Raw genomic sequence first — 17,510 nt, forward strand, 5'->3', positions numbered from 1 at the left:
AGCTTGAGCAACGAAAGGAGAGGCGCGTGAACCGTTTGATTCCTCGCGCGCTCACGGCAGGAAAAGGAGTTCGAAAGTTAAAAGGTGGCAGGTGCCCGACGCAATCTCTTCCGGGCGTGGCTTCCACTGTGTAGGGTTTAGGTGGACTTAGTTACATCTTAGGCCCGCTTGGCCCGTTGAACATGGCGGTGGGGGAGCCAGAGGAGCTTAACTAGCGAGCTGCCGCTCCCAGACGTTCGGGCCATTGCAGTAAGTAAAGGAGCCGGGTCTTGGGCTTTCACTGTTGCTGGCCCCGGCGCTGGGAGCGGGCGAGCGACGTGCCTGTGAACACTTCTTGGGCATGACGATGATTGAGATTGAGACCGAAATGCGGCGCGAGATCCGTCTACTGGCATACCATGAACCCAAATGTATCCAACATTGACCTCCTCTTCAGCTTCATCTCGACTATCAATATCGTGCATAGGCATCAAACATGGTCTTAGATTTCCAGCATCGGCACGCAGCATGCCCAGTAACTACTGTACTGTGTAGTATCGAGGCTGCTCTGGCTAAACTCCATCGAGTTGTGGGCGCATTTTCAGGTGGGCATCTCCAGCGCCACGTGCGAGACCAAACTCCCGCCCCTGGCTCATGATCTCGCTTCCAGAGCAACCGTGAGCAGGAAGTCTGGGAAAACCGAGGCCATCGACCCCCAGCGTTCGTTGCCCTGGTTGCGCACGAATCAGATGCTGATTTCCGGGTCACCTCGCGGAATCCCAGAGTACGTGTGAAGACAACAGAGCCAGTTCTCTTGCAGCAGTTGGACGTATCTGACTGTCCCTTGACTGATACTGCTTGACGGTATGGTCTAGAGAGTTCTTTACCTGAGACCCGGTCAAGACTCCTTTTTCTTAGTCTCGCGTTCCTCTTCCAGTTCTTTCTCCAGTGTCATATCTTGACCGATGGACACTTCTTGGGCTGCCCAGAGATCAGCATAGAGACCATGCATGGCCAGCAACTCGGCGTGAGTGCCTTGTTCGACCACTCGCCCCTCTTTGAGCACGAAGATGATGTCGCTGTCAAAGATGGTCCGCAACCGATGCGCCACAAAGACGCTTGTTCGGGCCTTCTCCTTCAAGATACTGTTGATGTTCTGGAGCAGCGTCTGCTCGGTATAGGTGTCCAGGGCCGACGTTGCTTCGTCGAAAAATAGCAGTGGTGGATCCTTCAAAAGGAGTCGCGCCACTGCAAGCCTCTGCTTCTCGCCACCGGAAATCATCATGCCTCGTTCGCCCACCATGGTATTCCATCCGGCGGGCAGACGTTCGATGAGATCGGCAATTCGTGCTCGTTGGGCCGCCTTCTTCACATCGTCCAGCGAAGCATCAATCTTGCCGTAGCGGATGTTGTGCTCGATCGTGTTGTTGAATAGCGGCGTATCCTGCGGAACCACGCCAATGCTTTCTCGCAAGCTGTCGAGGCTGACTTCCTTGATGTTTTGACCATCAATCAGAATCTTCCCGGAATCCGCGTCGTAAAAGCGGAAGAGCAGCCGGAGTATGGTCGACTTCCCACAGCCACTGGGTCCGACAATGGCAACCTTCTTTCCCGCAGGAATGGTCATCGTCAAGTTTTTCAGGATCAGCCGATCAGCGTGATAGCCGAACGAAACGTCTTGAAACCTGATCTCACCTCCTTTGGTCAGAGCGAGCGGTCGCGGGTTTGCGACCTCCTTGACGGTCACGTTGACTTTCTGCAAGTTGAACAGTGTCTCCATGTCCAAGAGAGATTGCCGCAGTTCTCGGTATACCGAACCCAAGAAATTCAGCGGTACTGATAGCTGGAAGACGAGTTGATTGACCATGACCAAATCTCCAACCGTCAACGCACCACTTGCCACCCCGTTTGCCGCCATGTACATCATGGCTGCCAGAGCACCCGAGAAGATTACATTCTGACCTGTGTTCAGGAAAGCCAGCGAAGTTGTCACTTTGATCGATGCATCCTCGTATTTCTTCAACGCCGCATCGTATCGGTTAACCTCGAACCTCTCGTTGTTGAAGTACTTGACAGCCTCGTAGTTGATCAGAGTGTCAACGGCAACTGTAGCTCCCTGGTTATCCGCGGCATTGGCCTGTTTGCGAAATTTGGTCCTCCAAGAAGTCGTCGTGATAGTGAACGTTGAATATGCCACCATCGTAGCAGCAGTAATGGCCGCGAACTGCGCGCCGTACTGATACGTTAGAATGCCGCAGACCAGCGAGATCTCCAGTACCGTAGGGAAGATGTGGAATAACATCGACGTTAGCAAGAAGCTGATCCCCTTGGTACCACGGTCCAGCGCTCTTGTCAGTCCACCAGTTTGCCGTGACAGGTGAAAGTTTAGGTCGAGTCTTAGTAGATGTGCGAAGACATTCTTGGCCACGTTGCGTATGGCCTTCTGAGCAACACTGGCAAAGACGGCATTCCGGAGCTCCTGGAACAAGGTGGCCCCGATGCGAGTCACGCCGTAGGCCACGATCATGGAGCCCGCCACCGTCCAGGCAGTGCCACCCACGGCCAGAAAATCAATGTTCATCGAGTCCACGATGTTCTTAAAGTAGAATGGAACATTGACATTCAGGATCTTCGCCCCGACCAACAGTGAAAGCGCGCCGCCGACGCGAAGTTTCGTGCCCCAGTCGCCCTTTGGCCACAGATACTGGACCATCTCCCTCATGATGGCCAGATCAACTTTCCGCTGCTCCTTGTTGGAGATGACCTTCTCCGATAGCAGGGCTTCCTTCTTGGGCGCAACCGGTGCAGCCCTGGGCGGCTGGGCATCCTGTAGAGACTCCGGCTTGGTGACGTCTGACGTGTCGGACCTCGCTACAGGCTTTTCAGCAACTGAGCCGGCCTGTAGGCTCTTCTTGGACTCATCCTGGCGCCTAGCGAACGCTGAGTGTCTGAAAGCCCGAACCTCAGATTTCACTCCCACATGGCTGCGTACGCAAGCCAGAGGGGCAGAAACAGGATAGAGCGACTTCGAGAGCTTCCCCCTTCCACACGTGAATGAGAAGAGTCTTCGAGACAGCATGATGGTGTTAACGACTTGCTCGTCCCCTTCCGGGCACGCTGACACCGAATATCGGGGGGATCAAGGCATCATCCCTCCTCCCGGTGCGACATGGAATTTGTGGCTCGCGATACTGGCAAATCCCGACGATAACTTGCAGAGCTATCGTAAGGTGTCCTGCACGACTGTTCGATAGGCTCACCGGAGTAGCTGCTTCGTAGCAGTCACAGCGACAGTGTCAGAAGTCTGCCTGAAGCTACGGGCGAGCCAAATTGCTTGCCTGAGGCCTTGCGTTTAGGAATGGTGTGCGCCGCCGTGTTCGCTGTGTTTTTCTTACGGTGGATATTTACGCTTGGTTTCCCCGGGCTGTCCAAGGCTGCTCTCTAGTTCCACAGGGTACGTACTTTCTTCTGACCAGCTTTCCCGGCATACCGTAGGGTGCCTCGACGTTACACATCCTGTGGACAATAAGGTCATATTCACATCCGCCGCAAGAGCTTATGTATCGCCATAACTAAGGGAACTCTCTTGACAAAGCAGTCGCGAGTCAATCAGAAATCGCGCCCTCGAAGCACATGTTGTCTGAATATTTATCACAATAGCTCGCATGTATCATCAAACAGGAATAAAGTACATACAGGACCGCCACCAGGTCCCCCATTGACTCCGATCAGATCCTTTGGTATACCACAGAACGCATATGAAAATCGATGTATCATGGTATCATCGCTACTTGGAAGCAAAGCTGAAATCATCAGAAGCAGATAGCCAGCCCCATCCCACCTCCACGTGGTTTAGTATGTTTCTCACCTTGCCGGGACACCACATTCGACCTGGTAGCAAGTACTGAATCATTGCTAGATGACAGGTTACATCAACCTGCCCGTGACCGTACTCATACAACGACTTGCCTCTGGGCGGTCTCGTTGACTGCGAGGGGAACTGCACATTGTGGGTTCGACTTCCTGAATGACAAGGTGGTACCTGTGATTGCCTTGTTCTTGTCCTTTTCTCTGAGGTTCTCTCGCGGCTCTACTTTTCGGAGGTCAAGATCCTCCTCATTATCCTCCTTCGGTGTGGTGGTCTTCGGAAGCTGCACTTGCGACAATGTCCAAGTCTTGGTTGGTCCCATCTGATAGCCTTGAGGCGTCGGCGTCGCATCTTTACCTTGTAGGCTCCCACTGTGCTCCGGCCCAGGACTCGGGATATTCGTACCATTACTTATTTGCCGTCTCCCTACGACATCAGCCTTGTTGAACTGCGGTGCTTCCTCGCTGGTAGACTGAAACACTGATGGCTGCTCCACCAGTGGCGTTCCGCCAAATTGATCGCCCAGGCAGCGAAGGATGCCCACGAAGTATTGGTGGAGGAATGCGAAGATGTTCTCGTCACCGACAATCTCGGCGAGGCTTCGAGGTGTGGCCTGTCCAGCACGTCGAGGGTGGCCGGTCGGATCCATGGTTCGGGATGTCAGGAACGAAGACACGGGCGTGTAGTTCCTAGCTCCAGCTCTGTTTGTTTCCGCTGACAGCTTTTCCTCTCTCTCGCGTTGTCTGTCCTGGTTTCTTTGAGCGGCTGCTTCGATACCTTTGGCCATGCGCTTGAATGAGTTCCATAGCATTGGACAAGCCTGAAAGGCGCGACTGGCATCTTTACCTGCAAGGGCGACGAAAGCGTATGCACGGCGTCGGCCTCTGGCTTTTGGATCAGTCAACCGGAAGACATGTGCAATAGTATAGCCCGTGTTCGAATCGCCGAAGCAGAAGGGACCATCCGACATGCCCCGTGGAAGCAGCTCGCAGGACAGCGTTCGGATAACGGATGCGCGCAGTTGTGCATAGCTCTCGGGATCAACAGGAGATTTCGCGGTAAGATAGGTTACTGTATGGTCGTGACAGTCGTCTGAGTGATGAGACTGTGGGCGCGAGCTCGTCTGAGAAAGGGCAGAAGAAACGACAGACGAGCCATAGGACGAAGACTTGGAGTCGTATGAGGCTTGAACACTCCTTTTGCGTCTCTTCTTTTCGCGCAAACACACAAACTCTCTCGAACGTAGTACGGGCGGTCCTGTGTTGGCCGTGCTTGCGCCATCGGCTCTCTTGCTGCCTGGCGCGCCCGCGGGGAGTTGCTCAGCCACAGCCTTGGGAACGGAGAAAGTGCAGCTGGCACATGTCTCTCCTTGATTACGACCATAGCGCCATTGCGAGGCACCCGTCTGTTTCTGGTCTACCGGCTGGAATAGCGGGTGTTTCTCAATGATCGGACTTTCGGGCTCGGAGTCGACGTTGGTAGATGCGCCGGAAAAGTCGGTCGGCAACGTGGAGTTTGTGTCAGTTTTGCGTAAAGTTGGTGGTGCGTGGAGGTCCTGCGAGGACTCCAGCGAAGAGTCATTGACTTTGGTGTGGAAGGAATCGGTGGAGGAAGATGCTCTCAGTGGAGGCGATGGTGGCAGGCATACTGCGCACTCTAACGGAAGGACTTGTGTACAAAGGACGGACTTTGGGCCATGCGCCTCACAGAAATGCGTGAGAGCGAGCTGCAAAAGGCTTTATTAGGTGCTGTTGAGCCAGACTGAAGGGGTGTGGGAAATGACAAGGTCATGCGGCAGCCTGGACACCATCGTGACGAAGGCGCTCGGAGTATGCCCATGAGACTGCGTACCGTGAAATCCATTCTTTATCTCACTGCAATGTTGCCTTTCTCTTTATCTCCTTTGACGAGCCCGCAAACTGTCCTACAATCTGTGGAGAACGTTGTGCATGTTCGGACCTGGCTGGCGGACACCTCTGGCCGGATTGAAGCCAGCCATCATCTATTCCCAAGAGGACGGTCGGGATGCTGTCAGGCGCGACTACTGTATAGCGACTATTGGCGCAACGATCAGGATGAGGGAATCGTTGAGGGGCGCTGAGAGGAGGGCAAGAGCTCGTGTGCTCGTTCGAGGCGACAAACGTAACCGACGCAACCGTGGGTCCGCAAGCGGTGGAGATGAGTGTGATTGCGATCTGAAGATCTCCGGCAGGACAAACGGCTAAGGATCGCGTGATGGATTCGTGGTTGATGAGAACTACGAGTAGTATGTGTAGGAGGGGATTGAGGGCGATGCGAGAAGATGACAGTTCACCTTGTCGCTTCTCTCACTTTGGCTTCACTTTGTCATAAGTGAATAAGTCAGTGAGGCAGTGGTGTTCTAGCCTTCCTCAGTCTTGTCGCAGACCGCCACTTGTGATGGCATCCTGGGAATCCTCCGTCGCATCCAATCAGGGATGGAATGATGACAAGGCTTCTAGGCCTCCTCCGGAAGGGAAATCGGAAGCGACGCACGCGGGTCATCGACGTCCTCTCATCCATTCTCTAGGCTTAAGATGGCACGGATGGACGTGCATCTGGCCGGTCGGATAGTCCGGACTCTGCAGCTAGTATGTACTCTTTGACACTACTCATGTATGGAGGAACCAATTCAACTGCTTTGAGTAGTGAGTGCGCCTCTGTCGGCAATGATAGCTGTCGTCTTAACTGTGATCGCCGGGCTGGTCCGATTCTACTGACTTCTGCCATTGCTTGTACCCATCTCTCTATGCGCCCAATCCGTCCTAAACCTTCCGTCTGCCGTTGCTTTGGGTACTACAAGTGCAACACGGTAACCTTGTCGCTGAATATCATCCACCTGTATCTCAGGTCCTGTAGTCAGACTGAGCTCTCTTTTGGCAACGTCGATCTCCTGCACAATTGCTAACCCCAAGCAGAAGGAATGCTGAGCTCGACACTGCAAGAAGTCCTCGACTCCAGCATGTTCTTGCCAGCGGGGCAGGCCTTCGTCAGTCCGCCTTACTTCGCCCGATCGGAAGCCGCTTTTTAAACTGTCCGTCTCCAGCCCACTATCTGGATGTACCAGAGTTTCGGACATCGGAACAGCCACCAGTGCAACAAGGCTTCCGCCCAAAGCTTCGTACGTGTCCTCAAGGGCGACATGGCTGCCTAACAAGATGATGACGCATATTATTCCCCCATCACTGCGATATGATAGTGTCGCCGTTCGAGACGTCGTCGCTAGGATCGGCATTTCGCTCCAGAGTTGGCGACTGGTGTCTGAACCTTCCAGGTGGAAGTACGACTGCATTTGCAGATTGTGCTCTCGCACAACCGGAATCCTATCAAATACCTGAACCGGCATTCGGCAAATGGCACAGCTGTCTCTCCCAGCAAGTAGACGCCAAGGCTCCAGATGAGGCGATGCTGGATTCGGGTCGAGGCAAATGATTTGTGTGGGCGACATCTTGTTCCAGAGCTTGCTCGCTGTACTGGGATCGACTCCGTTCAGCCACTTTGGGAGAACGATAACAACCGGCGTATTTTTCCGCCTTGTCTGGGAGTCCTTTTCAAGGTCCAGAAGATCGTACACTTTTGCAAGGTGCCAATCTGCCAGATCTATAGCGTCTATGTCACCAAGGAAATGCTTTCTCAACATAGGGTTAGTATCGGCCTTTGATGGCGGCATTAGGTGCGTGAACGGCGGGCCGAACACCAGATTGCGGACATGTACCAAACTGATCATTCCTGGCGGCGCAAACTCCGGCGTGTTTGCGTCTAGATCCACCAGGGTAACACCGGCCATGTGTGCAGACTTGGAGCTATTAGCCTGTTTGGCAAGCAAGCGGTTTGTGATGCATCTGACTAGTGTCGAAAGTCCAGACGACCGTCTGCCGCAGACCAGGACTCTCGGTGGTGATGCCGCGTCGTAGTCTATCACATTGGCGAGCAAGGTTTTCCACGGGTCAATGTTCAGCTCTCTGAGGCGTCTTGGGGCTTTCAGGTCTAGCTCGAAAGAATGTCCTAGCACGTAAAATGGCGAAGCAGAGTGTTTGATACCAGGTGGGGCCCACTTATCCCTGGTTCCCATGGAAGGTAGATCGTTGATGCCATCGTGGGAAGGATCTAGTTGCAGCTCGGCCTGGTTTGTCATCGCCTCAATGGAAGGGAGTGCATGAGTGCTGGGGGCATAGATACGGTAGGTGGTTGGCGAGGCTGACAGGACTGCACCGTAGATGAAGACTGATCCTTGCTTGACCCAAAGAAGACAGGTGCCTAACACGATGCATTTCTATCCCCGTCAGAAGATTCACATAGCCTTGGGTGCCCAGCGTAATGACATACCTGTCCTCTAGACAAGCGGATCCTGACCGAGTTCCGCGGCAATTGGTCCACTTCTCTGGAAGAGCTGAATACAACAGCAGATGCTTCAACTAGGGTCGAGAACTGGTTCACTGTCTCAACACCATCATCTTGGGATGTGCTTTCATCGGTATTCGTGGAGTCTGGCTTTGCAGTAACCCCATTTCGTTCGGCGTCCCCTGCCTCTACAGGCGATAGCCTAGTAGATGTCGACCCGGCCGACACACTTGTCTGCAGGAGGCGCCGTCTGGCAACCGCACTGAGCCTGTGACCATCTGATGAAATGTCAGTACGGTGTCAACCCCTTTTCAACAATCGCTAACATACTCGCTTGCATGGGACTTGCGTCTGATACAACAAGCAAAGAGGGTAAGTCGGAAGTAGCAGAAGCAAGCCTACTGGCTCACAACTGACTGCAGTCTGCCACGTGCACAGACCGTGATTGATTCGGACAGGGCCCTCTAGGGCAGCAAGGCATATGTGGCTTTCTTGGACATAATGAGGCATCAAGCACAGAGTTGCATGACTTGCCGATGGCCTTTTACTTGTCACTAATGCTTGCCACGCTAGCGCCGGGTATAGCCGCCGCTAAGATTTGGTTTCACTTGCACTTTGATTCGCAGTGAAACTTTTTGAGATCTCTTTGACTTTAAAATCAGACACTGCAAGAAAGTTCACACTCCAGATCATCGCTTCTATCATAAAAAAAATCCCAGGGCAGCGGCGGTGGTGACTGAATGTTCTTGCAGAAGGAAGTGCGTGTTGCGGCAGAAAATGACTCAAGCTGCGCGCTCCTATCCTCTCAGTGCTGAGCGGGTGTACGACTCTAGCGATGAAGACGAAGCCCAGAGCGTCGTGGACCATGATGCGTTGACTACCAACCCGAGGACTTCTAACGGCGTCAAAGGTCAGAATTGTCAAACTCTACTGTCTCATTGACCCAAGGACCATGACTGACAACTGTGACAGATCATCATGGGGACGACGACAGCAGCGATGGAGAGGCTTCCGACAGTGAGGATGAGAAGACCGCTGAATCCGAAGACGAGAGCGAGGACGGCCAAAGCGAGCCGGCAATTGATTCAGCAGTGACGCCGGCTTCGAGCCAGAAGACACGCTCCTCACCAACCCCAGAACTCGAAGAGACTGCTGCCAAGTCCATGCAATCCGGAGCTGCAATTCCTGCAAAACCATTCAAGGCACCAAAGGGCTATGAGCCGATTGCACTCTCACCGTCCGACACTAGCCCAACAGTGCGCCAATTTCACGATTTGTCGGAGAAGGAAGTTTGGCTCATCGCTGCTCCTGAAGATGTCCCCGTTGAATCCATCAAGGAGTTGGCCGTCGATGCTGTCATGCGCGGTCAACCCATTATCAACCACAATGGTATCGCATACGGTATGCAGCCATTGTCATCCAAGAACGAAACAGTCTTGCTCCCTCAAGCAGCAGATGCGCGTTACCATCAGGCGGAGAAGAACATTGAGCGTAGCTTCATCATGCGGGAAGTCAATAACCAGGACAAGGTTCCATCCCAGGAAGACACTCCACAGACCTTCACAGCAACACGACCTGGGAAGCCGAAAGAAATCCGACAGCAACCTGAAGGATTGAAGAAGCGATACACACCTCCCGGAGTTTCTGCACGCACAGCTGCGCAGTCTCAGCAAGACGTCGTGATGGATAATGCACCTGCTCCTGCTCCAGCTGCACGCTCCAAGAAAAGTGCCAATGGGAAGGAGCCAAAAGAAAATTCCTCGGGAAAGAGGAAGCGAGGTTAGGGATCTCCTTCTTCGCCGACCGGATCCCTCAACGTGGCGACCAATGGCCAGGATGTGAGCAGGAGGAATCCGGGGAAGAAAATCATCTTGTATTTAGTGGGAAATGAGTCGCCTGACTCTTCCGAAGAGGATTTCATGCAACCGACGTGCACTCCTCAGAACGAACCCTTCAGGTGCCATTGGCGAGGATGCACCCTGCACTTAGATTCTTGCGTGGATCTTAAGGTCAGTTCCTTCTCTTTGCAAACGCTCTAATTTCATTGCGGCTGACGTCAATCTAGGACCACGTCAATGCAGACCACGTTGGTACCAGAAGTAGCATGAACTTCACTGCAGACTGCGGCTGGGGCGATTGTCAATACAGTGCTCCTGAAGGAAAACGCGACCACATCCACTCCCACATCACATCTCACACAACCGCCGCTATCCGCGCTGAATTACGCGCGCGGAGGCGGAGGTGGACAATGTAAGGCGCATCGTGAAGGGTGATGGTGCTTGCAGTGAAGCGCGCCATGAAGGAGAGCCCCCGGGTGATACTTTTGCCTGTGATGACTGGTACTTTAGCGAAAGGGTGTTGAAGGTGCAATGAAGAGCTAGCCTTGCGTTGGATGCATGCAAGCATGTGGCCGGAGTGGACCCTGCCACCCGAAAGTGCGGGGCGGGGATTTCGCACCGCAATCAGCAAAAAAAAGTGTCCGAGAAGCTTGAAATTCCCATGACTCTTGGACATTCCCTCCCTAATTTTTGTGCGTCTTACACTATTGACAGCTTCTATCACTGTGTTGCGCCTGTGCTAGGAACTTAGAAATCATGGGTTCCATGGCTGCGTCTAGCTATGCCCTCTCCCAGTCTCACAAAGAGGTGAGTGTCTGCTCATGCGCCTTTTGGGGCCACAAAGCTGACATGGAGGGTGCAACTAGATGCTCGAGAAGTCCTTGGTCGAGTCGGACCCAGAGATTGCGGAGATCATGGTATCTTCTACACATCCTGTCCAGAAATCATTCTGTATTGACGCTCTTTCCCAGAAAAAAGAAATCAAGCGCCAACGCGAGTCGATCATCCTCATTGCCTCTGAGAATGTCACATCCCGCGCCGTCTTCGATGCTCTTGGCTCCCCCATGTCGAACAAGTACAGTGAAGGCTACCCGGGAGCCCGCTACTACGGTGGAAACCAACATATCGACTCTATTGAGCTCACCTGTCAGTCCCGGGCTTTGAAGGCGTTCAACCTGGATCCAGAGAAGTGGGGAGTCAACGTACAATGCTTGAGTGGTTCTCCTGCGAACCTGCAGGTGTACCAGGCATTGATGAGACCCCACGATCGGTTAATGGGCTTGGACCTACCACACGGCGGGCATTTGAGCCACGGGTATCAGACACCGCAGAGGAAGTAAGCACTCTACACAACGTCTCACGGACGAGCTGGATGATTGACAGTAATTCACAGGATTTCCGCCGTCTCAACCTACTTCGAAACCTTCCCCTACCGAGTAAACCTCGACACCGGCATCATCGACTACGACCGACTCGAAGAGAACGCCCTCATGTACCGCCCTAAATGCATCGTCGCAGGCACATCGGCCTACTGCCGGCTCATCGATTATGCCCGCATGCGACAGATCGCAGACAAGGTCGGAGCATACCTGATTGTCGACATGGCACACATTTCCGGCCTCATCGCCGCGGGTGTCATTCCTTCTCCATTCGAACACGCCGATGTTGTCACCACTACCACCCACAAATCTCTCCGTGGCCCAAGAGGAGCAATGATCTTTTTCCGCAAGGGCGTTCGCAGAACGGACGCCAAGACCGGCAAGCAAGTCATCTACGACCTCGAAGGCCCCATCAATTTCTCCGTCTTCCCTGGCCACCAGGGTGGCCCGCATAACCACACCATCACTGCGTTGGCAGTCGCACTGAAGCAAGCTGCGTCGCCGGAGTTCAGGGCGTACCAGGAACAAGTGCTCAAGAACGCGAAAGCTCTCGAGTCCGAGTTCAAAGAGCTGGGATACAAACTTGTCGCGGATGGGACGGATTCACACATGGTGTTGCTCGACTTGCGTCCACAAGCTCTCGATGGTGCTCGGCTCGAAGCTGTGCTCGAGCAGATCAACATCGCGTGCAACAAGAACAGCATTCCCGGGGACAAGTCTGCCTTGACGCCATACGGTATCCGCATTGGTGCCCCGGCTATGACCTCTCGAGGCTTTGGAGAGGAGGACTTCAAGAGAGTGGCCCGATATATCGACCAGAGCATCAAGCTATGCAAGAAGGTCCAGGGTGAGCTGCCCAAGGAGGCGAACAAGCTGAAGGACTTCAAGGAGAAGGTCGCCGGCGAATCTGTTGAGGAGATTCTGAAGCTAAGACAGGAGGTCGCGGATTGGGCCTCGAGCTTCCCCTTGCCGGTGTAGACCACGGTTCTCGTTCGGGAGATATCATGGATGATGAAACTCGGCGTTCGATCGGTGGGTATATTTTCTTTCCCAGATTTCAACGAACTTCGGACTTTGGTTCCGCCTGGTCGGTAGCGGTAGTCAGAAAAGTCTGCGCGGTATCTTCAACGATACCCTTCAACGGCGGGGAATTTGCGCCGCAATCAAGATAGAGCCGGTGAAGATTCCTAACCCGCATGGGCAAGATCATCTCTCTCGTGCCGCCCTACTAGCGTAGGCTTCGTTGCCATTCATCCCGTGTTTGGGAAACTCGCCATAATTGCTGTTCATTGCAAGTTGAAAGAGATGGTCGCGGTCTGCGCCGTAGGGACCGTTCGCCGAACTTGGAGCGACTCCCACATACTCTGCCCCCGGCTCGGTTCTCATCCTTCCTCCTGCTCTGTCATCTCCACATCTGCCTTCTCGCGCGCAATCGCGCCTAACGCGCCTAGCCGTGTTTTCAACGCCCTCACCATGGCCTCCAGCTTTCGAATCTCCGCCTCCTGCTCCTCCACGGTCCTCTCCACGTCCGGCAACTCCTCCACCGCGGCGCGTGCCCTCGCCAATTTTTGCCTCAGCGGATAGATCTGGCCCGGCAGGTCTTTGAGCTCGAGCAGACTCGCTCCGTTGAGAATTGAAGCGGGAATCTGGGATCCCGTCACTGTAGCGGCCGAATGCGTCTGTGATGGAAGATGCTGGGTTGAGGAGGTTTGAGTTTGAGACGATTGCGATTGCGACTGCGAGTGTCCGTTCAGTTGCGGTTGGTGGAGGAGGTTTAAGCGTGCGAGGAGGATGTAGATGTCCGGGAGGATGGAGAAGGTCGAAGGAGGGGGTAGGGGGGGAACGTCCCGGTGAGTCTGAGGTGAGGGCATCGTTGGGGAGGAGAAAGTTCTTAGTAGGCTGGGTGGTCAACTGTGTGGAAAGTGTTCAAGCGTGGCAGATTAATTTGTTGGAGGGAGCAATTTAGAAGTGCCGGATGATCATCTCCGCAGGACGGGGCTCGTGCAGCCTTGTCAGCCTCGTTGGTGGGGTGAAGCACGGCAGGCTGAAGATTTACAGGGACGATCTACGGAGCACGCGAGTACTGGGTACAAAACAGAGAGACTACTCCGTACGCGGCGGCACGTCCTCGATACGTCCTATTTAGTTTGGCATCTCCCATCTCCATCCGTTTCTACTCTATATCAACAATGGTATCTAAATTTGACACCGGAACGTGGTCAATGCCAGGCCGTACAATATGTGGAGCGCATTCGGCCGCTTGCTCTCTCCCCCCACCTCGGCTGTCCATCCTTCAGTCGCGTTTCTCGACCTCCGAGTGAATCATCCTACGGTCCCGTTTGTTCCAAAATGGATTTCGAGATTCAAACTTGCAGCTTGTTTCTCCCCTTCGGTCACGTATCCAATCTACGATCAGCGTACGGCGTGAAGTCCTTGAACTCAAGTATTGTCTAGGCACAGTAATTTTCGCGCCGATGTCGCTCGTAGGCCACGCATGCGAGATGCGGTCAGTGAGAGTCGACCGGGCGTCCCCTCTTCGCTAAAGTCACGGAGTTTATCAGTAGAGCTGAGAAAAGCAGAGCTAGCCCATGATCCTGCTCGTTGCACAATCTGCGGACGAACTACGCAGGACGTGTCTACACAATCGAGACAGTACACAGTGTGCGGTGCTCCTGCCCACTAGTACCAGTCCATCGCACAGCCTCGGCTAGATCTCCGAACAGGGCATTCTGCCGACGGCCGGGAGACTCGTACTGAGCATCGACAGCAAAAAGCCGATCGAGGATTTCTTTTCCCTTTCGCATCTTCGATCACGGCGTTTGGTTGCTAGAATGCCGTATTCCGTGTACGCACAGTGCATAGAATGCGTGCACGTACGACTTTTGACCTCTATCATGACTTCCCCCTGAAGGGACGGCAAGCAATGCAATCAGCAGGAAACGACATGCTAGTGATGTATGGACTCGGACTGTTTGCGCCAACGCATGCATCATGATGGTGGTGAGCGATCTTCTCTGCGGTAAGAGATCTCAACAATTCAATGGGAAGCAATTCCTCTGCCTCCCTTCCCCCACGTCCTCCCACCCAATGTCTGTGCCGCGGGACCCCCCTGGCAACTCAACACCCTTATCTTACTATTCACCGCTTCATCTTCCACCACGAGCCATTCAACGACGGGCCGATAACCTTATATTACATCACGACTACCGTACCTTTAGTAGTCGGGAAGTACCCCTGCACTATCAAATTGCAGCAACAAATTTCATGCCAGACGATGAGAAGGACCTCCGGAAGGCGTCCTCGTAGTGCACAGTGTACGACCAAAGCACAGTGGCGCGTAGCTCGTAGTGGATTGCCGATCTCCTCGGCCTTGAATTCCGAATACCGAGGACTGGGAAGAGACTGACTCAGGCGCGCAGTCGCATTGGCATCCGCAACTCACACTCGTCACCTCCCTTATACCCGCGAATACGAGTTATCGCGAGATAACCCGGGTGACTTCCTCCTCGTGTATATACTTAGGTATGTGAATCGCGTATGCCCTTAGACTGTGTACTGTGGTTCGGAGTCCCGAGTTCTACGATACCTAGGTACTCATCCTGTGTACAGTAGAGTACGTAGCGCATTCACGCCAGGCGAGCACTTAAGGAGGCCAGGACATTTTGTCCACCGTCGATCATGCTTTCGATCGCCCGCTCGCTTGATCCGCGCACTGTATCCAGAAGCCCGCCATCTACGGTCCCCACCTAAAAGCAAAATTCTTCCCAATCCAATGTTGTCGAAAAGGTGTGACTCATGACTCACCCACAGACATGCAACCCTAACAAAGGCCGACACTACGGCGCCAGTAACCGAGCACGAGGCACTAATTACATAACTTCCGATCCGGCTACCAGTACGAGTTGCCCTTAATGGGACACAAAATCCCAAAGCGGTTGCATTTGATGCACGAACACGGACCCAGTACACAGTAGTTTTGCGCAAAATTCTTCAAAACCTCCCTACCTAACCAGGTGGCCCACTTCAAAGCACGTCCTGCGTGTATCGAGTGTCCACAACTCAGGTACGAGCCACAAGAAGGCCCGCTGAACATTCTGGAAGAGGGTCTCGTCTCCCATCTCTGGTAAAAGTTTTGCGTTTTCGGCGGCCGTACCGAATACCTCGTACGAGGACCCGACGGGCTTTCTCTGCGGCGCAAAAAGAAAATCAAGTGGTGTTGTGGTCGGACGTGGTCCGTACGAAGGCGAGGACCAAGGCCGCCCTGCCATTGCCCGGTTACTCGTCTTGGAAGCGTTACCCGATCCGGAAGGGTTACCTTGGGTAGTGTTTGACACGTACACGGTAGGATCCCTGTCAGGAACCCACGTGCTAATTACTGTATTGCCGTGTGCCGTGTTTCCGTGTGCTGTGTTCTTTCGTGGCTGTGTACCCAGTAGTTGATTGCACTGTGAGCTGGAAGTCGTATAGGTTGGACTTGGGGGAGGTTGCGCGTGCTCAAGCGGACGTGTACGTTACGGTTTGCGAGGCAGGAAAGCACAAGTCCGGAATCCTGTATTGCGTTGAGAATAGATCTTCCATTTCATGCAGCCGACTGCTCGACTGCTATGTAACTATCTGCCAGAGTGAAATCTGTGCCGTCGCTCGTCTCCGTATCCGTCTTCGCTTCGGTAGGATCTGACTGACAGGATCGCAAGGACCAGGGTCGGACGGTTCCCTTGAGCAGACCGAACGGCAACACGGGTGTAGAGCACAAAGCTCCTCCAATAGCCTGCGTCGCCTCTTCAACTGCTCAAAGTCCTCGTCTGAACCCAGCGTCAATGTTCTCCCATCGTCCGTCAGTCCGTCTTCCATCTCCTCCGCCATCCATGCGGTCTTCGAGGTAAAATGGTCAGCCATAATAATGGGGACATCTCAGAAGATCCATCAACCTTCAATTGCGAAGCCGTAGCTTTGCTGTCCGTGTGTCTGAGACCGTCTGGTCTTCAGCCTGGGGGTATCATCAATAAAAGCCGCTAACAGTCATGTCGTAATCGTAACAAGTCCGTGAGACGAGAGAGAGCCAAAGGAGTAGAGTGCAAAGCCTCATCCAATAGCCTGTGGCTCTCTTCATCTCGAGGGCCTTCGCGACGCCGTCCGCGTCAACGTCAGTTCTTCCTCCCCATCGTCTGAATCCAAGGGGAACCCGTACTCGTCGACGAGTTTCCGTTCCTCCACTAACGTCCGTCGTTGCTGCTGTGATGATGATGATGCTTTGCGTTCTTGCGGGAGCAGGTACTTGTCTTCTGTCGGTGATGTTTGCCGTTCTCGCTCCGTGCGGGCGATCTCTTGGAGGAGCTGTTCCAGGAGGTGGCCGTGGCTGAGTGATAGCCGGAGATCCTCGCGGACTGTCTTGTCCGAGGTCTTTCTTCGTGCTGTTTCGGCCAGGTGGAATGTTTCTTCGCGTGATAGTCTCCGGCTCTGGGTGAGATCACGTGAAGGCGGTCTGCTGAGCGGTGCCATGATTGACAGAGGCATGTTTTGCGCTGGGCAACAGTAGTGTTGATTGTTTTGCTATCGGTAATGGTAGTTGATTGTTTTTGCTATCGAGACTACAGACACACGTGGGATGTGGTTGCTTCTATGTCAACGGAAGATTTTTGCGGTGGATCCTGGTTGTAGAAAAATTTCGGTGTACGATGGCGGTGGGTGGCAGTGTTGTAACAATAGAATCGTGGAAGTGGAAGCCTCGCTGTGACATGTGAAGGCTGAAACTCGGATGAACCCGACCTTTGTCGTCACGAGGCAAGCTGCTTTCGTAATATGCGTCCGAAGGCAAAACGTTTCCGAGCGAGTCGTTGTGGCTGTTCGGTGGTCCGTGGGGTGGAACGGATTTTCTCTGATGGAAGAAGTTTTCCTGTGGACCAGCACGAGGTTGCAATTGTATATATCCTTTACTCTGCAGATTAGCTTGACGGGTGCCTGACTCACCGTCTGATGTTATCCCCGTGGAAACACTCCTTCTCCACCGAGAGAGAGAGCACGTTGCGCTGCGTATTCGTTAGGTTTGCTTGACTAAACCCGTGAGCGAGCCGGCCGGAGGAGACACCA

At 53.7% G+C, this 17,510-nt stretch overlaps 7 protein-coding genes across 7 annotated transcripts; 2 read left to right on the forward strand and 5 right to left on the reverse strand.

Moving 5' to 3' along the window:
• Positions 1–877: 877 nt before the first annotated feature.
• A1O7_04274 (iron-sulfur clusters transporter atm1, mitochondrial) lies at positions 878–3,058 on the reverse strand (the record flags this gene model as incomplete). Its single annotated transcript, XM_007758285.1, has 1 exon — positions 878–3,058. The coding sequence occupies one exon, from the start codon at positions 3,056–3,058 to the stop codon at positions 878–880; it is 2,181 nt and encodes a 726-aa protein (XP_007756475.1).
• An 874-nt stretch (positions 3,059–3,932) lies between these two features.
• A1O7_04275 (uncharacterized protein) lies at positions 3,933–5,846 on the reverse strand (the record flags this gene model as incomplete). The annotated part of the gene is made up of 2 exons (XM_007758286.1): positions 3,933–5,503; positions 5,807–5,846. 2 exons carry the CDS (start codon positions 5,844–5,846, stop codon positions 3,933–3,935), a joined length of 1,611 nt encoding a protein of 536 aa, XP_007756476.1.
• A 732-nt stretch (positions 5,847–6,578) lies between these two features.
• On the reverse strand, positions 6,579–8,000 carry A1O7_04276 (uncharacterized protein; the record flags this gene model as incomplete). Its single annotated transcript, XM_007758287.1, has 1 exon — positions 6,579–8,000. One exon carries the CDS (start codon positions 7,998–8,000, stop codon positions 6,579–6,581), a length of 1,422 nt encoding a protein of 473 aa, XP_007756477.1.
• Positions 8,001–8,983: 983 nt separating this feature from the next.
• A1O7_04277 (uncharacterized protein) lies at positions 8,984–9,990 on the forward strand (the record flags this gene model as incomplete). The annotated part of the gene is made up of 2 exons (XM_007758288.1): positions 8,984–9,116; positions 9,179–9,990. 2 exons carry the CDS (start codon positions 8,984–8,986, stop codon positions 9,988–9,990), a joined length of 945 nt encoding a protein of 314 aa, XP_007756478.1.
• Positions 9,991–10,910: 920 nt separating this feature from the next.
• Positions 10,911–12,401, forward strand: A1O7_04278 (serine hydroxymethyltransferase, cytosolic; the record flags this gene model as incomplete). The annotated part of the gene is made up of 3 exons (XM_007758289.1): positions 10,911–10,961; positions 11,016–11,380; positions 11,438–12,401. 3 exons carry the CDS (start codon positions 10,911–10,913, stop codon positions 12,399–12,401), a joined length of 1,380 nt encoding a protein of 459 aa, XP_007756479.1.
• A 404-nt stretch (positions 12,402–12,805) lies between these two features.
• Positions 12,806–13,294, reverse strand: A1O7_04279 (uncharacterized protein; the record flags this gene model as incomplete). The annotated part of the gene is made up of 1 exon (XM_007758290.1): positions 12,806–13,294. One exon carries the CDS (start codon positions 13,292–13,294, stop codon positions 12,806–12,808), a length of 489 nt encoding a protein of 162 aa, XP_007756480.1.
• Positions 13,295–16,529: 3,235 nt separating this feature from the next.
• On the reverse strand, positions 16,530–16,922 carry A1O7_04280 (uncharacterized protein; the record flags this gene model as incomplete). The annotated part of the gene is made up of 1 exon (XM_007758291.1): positions 16,530–16,922. The coding sequence occupies one exon, from the start codon at positions 16,920–16,922 to the stop codon at positions 16,530–16,532; it is 393 nt and encodes a 130-aa protein (XP_007756481.1).
• Between the last annotated feature and the right edge of the window lie 588 nt (positions 16,923–17,510).

This window comes from Cladophialophora yegresii, assembly GCF_000585515.1.
Source record: "Cladophialophora yegresii CBS 114405 chromosome Unknown aczIN-supercont1.3, whole genome shotgun sequence".
Classification (NCBI taxonomy): domain Eukaryota; kingdom Fungi; phylum Ascomycota; class Eurotiomycetes; order Chaetothyriales; family Herpotrichiellaceae; genus Cladophialophora; species Cladophialophora yegresii.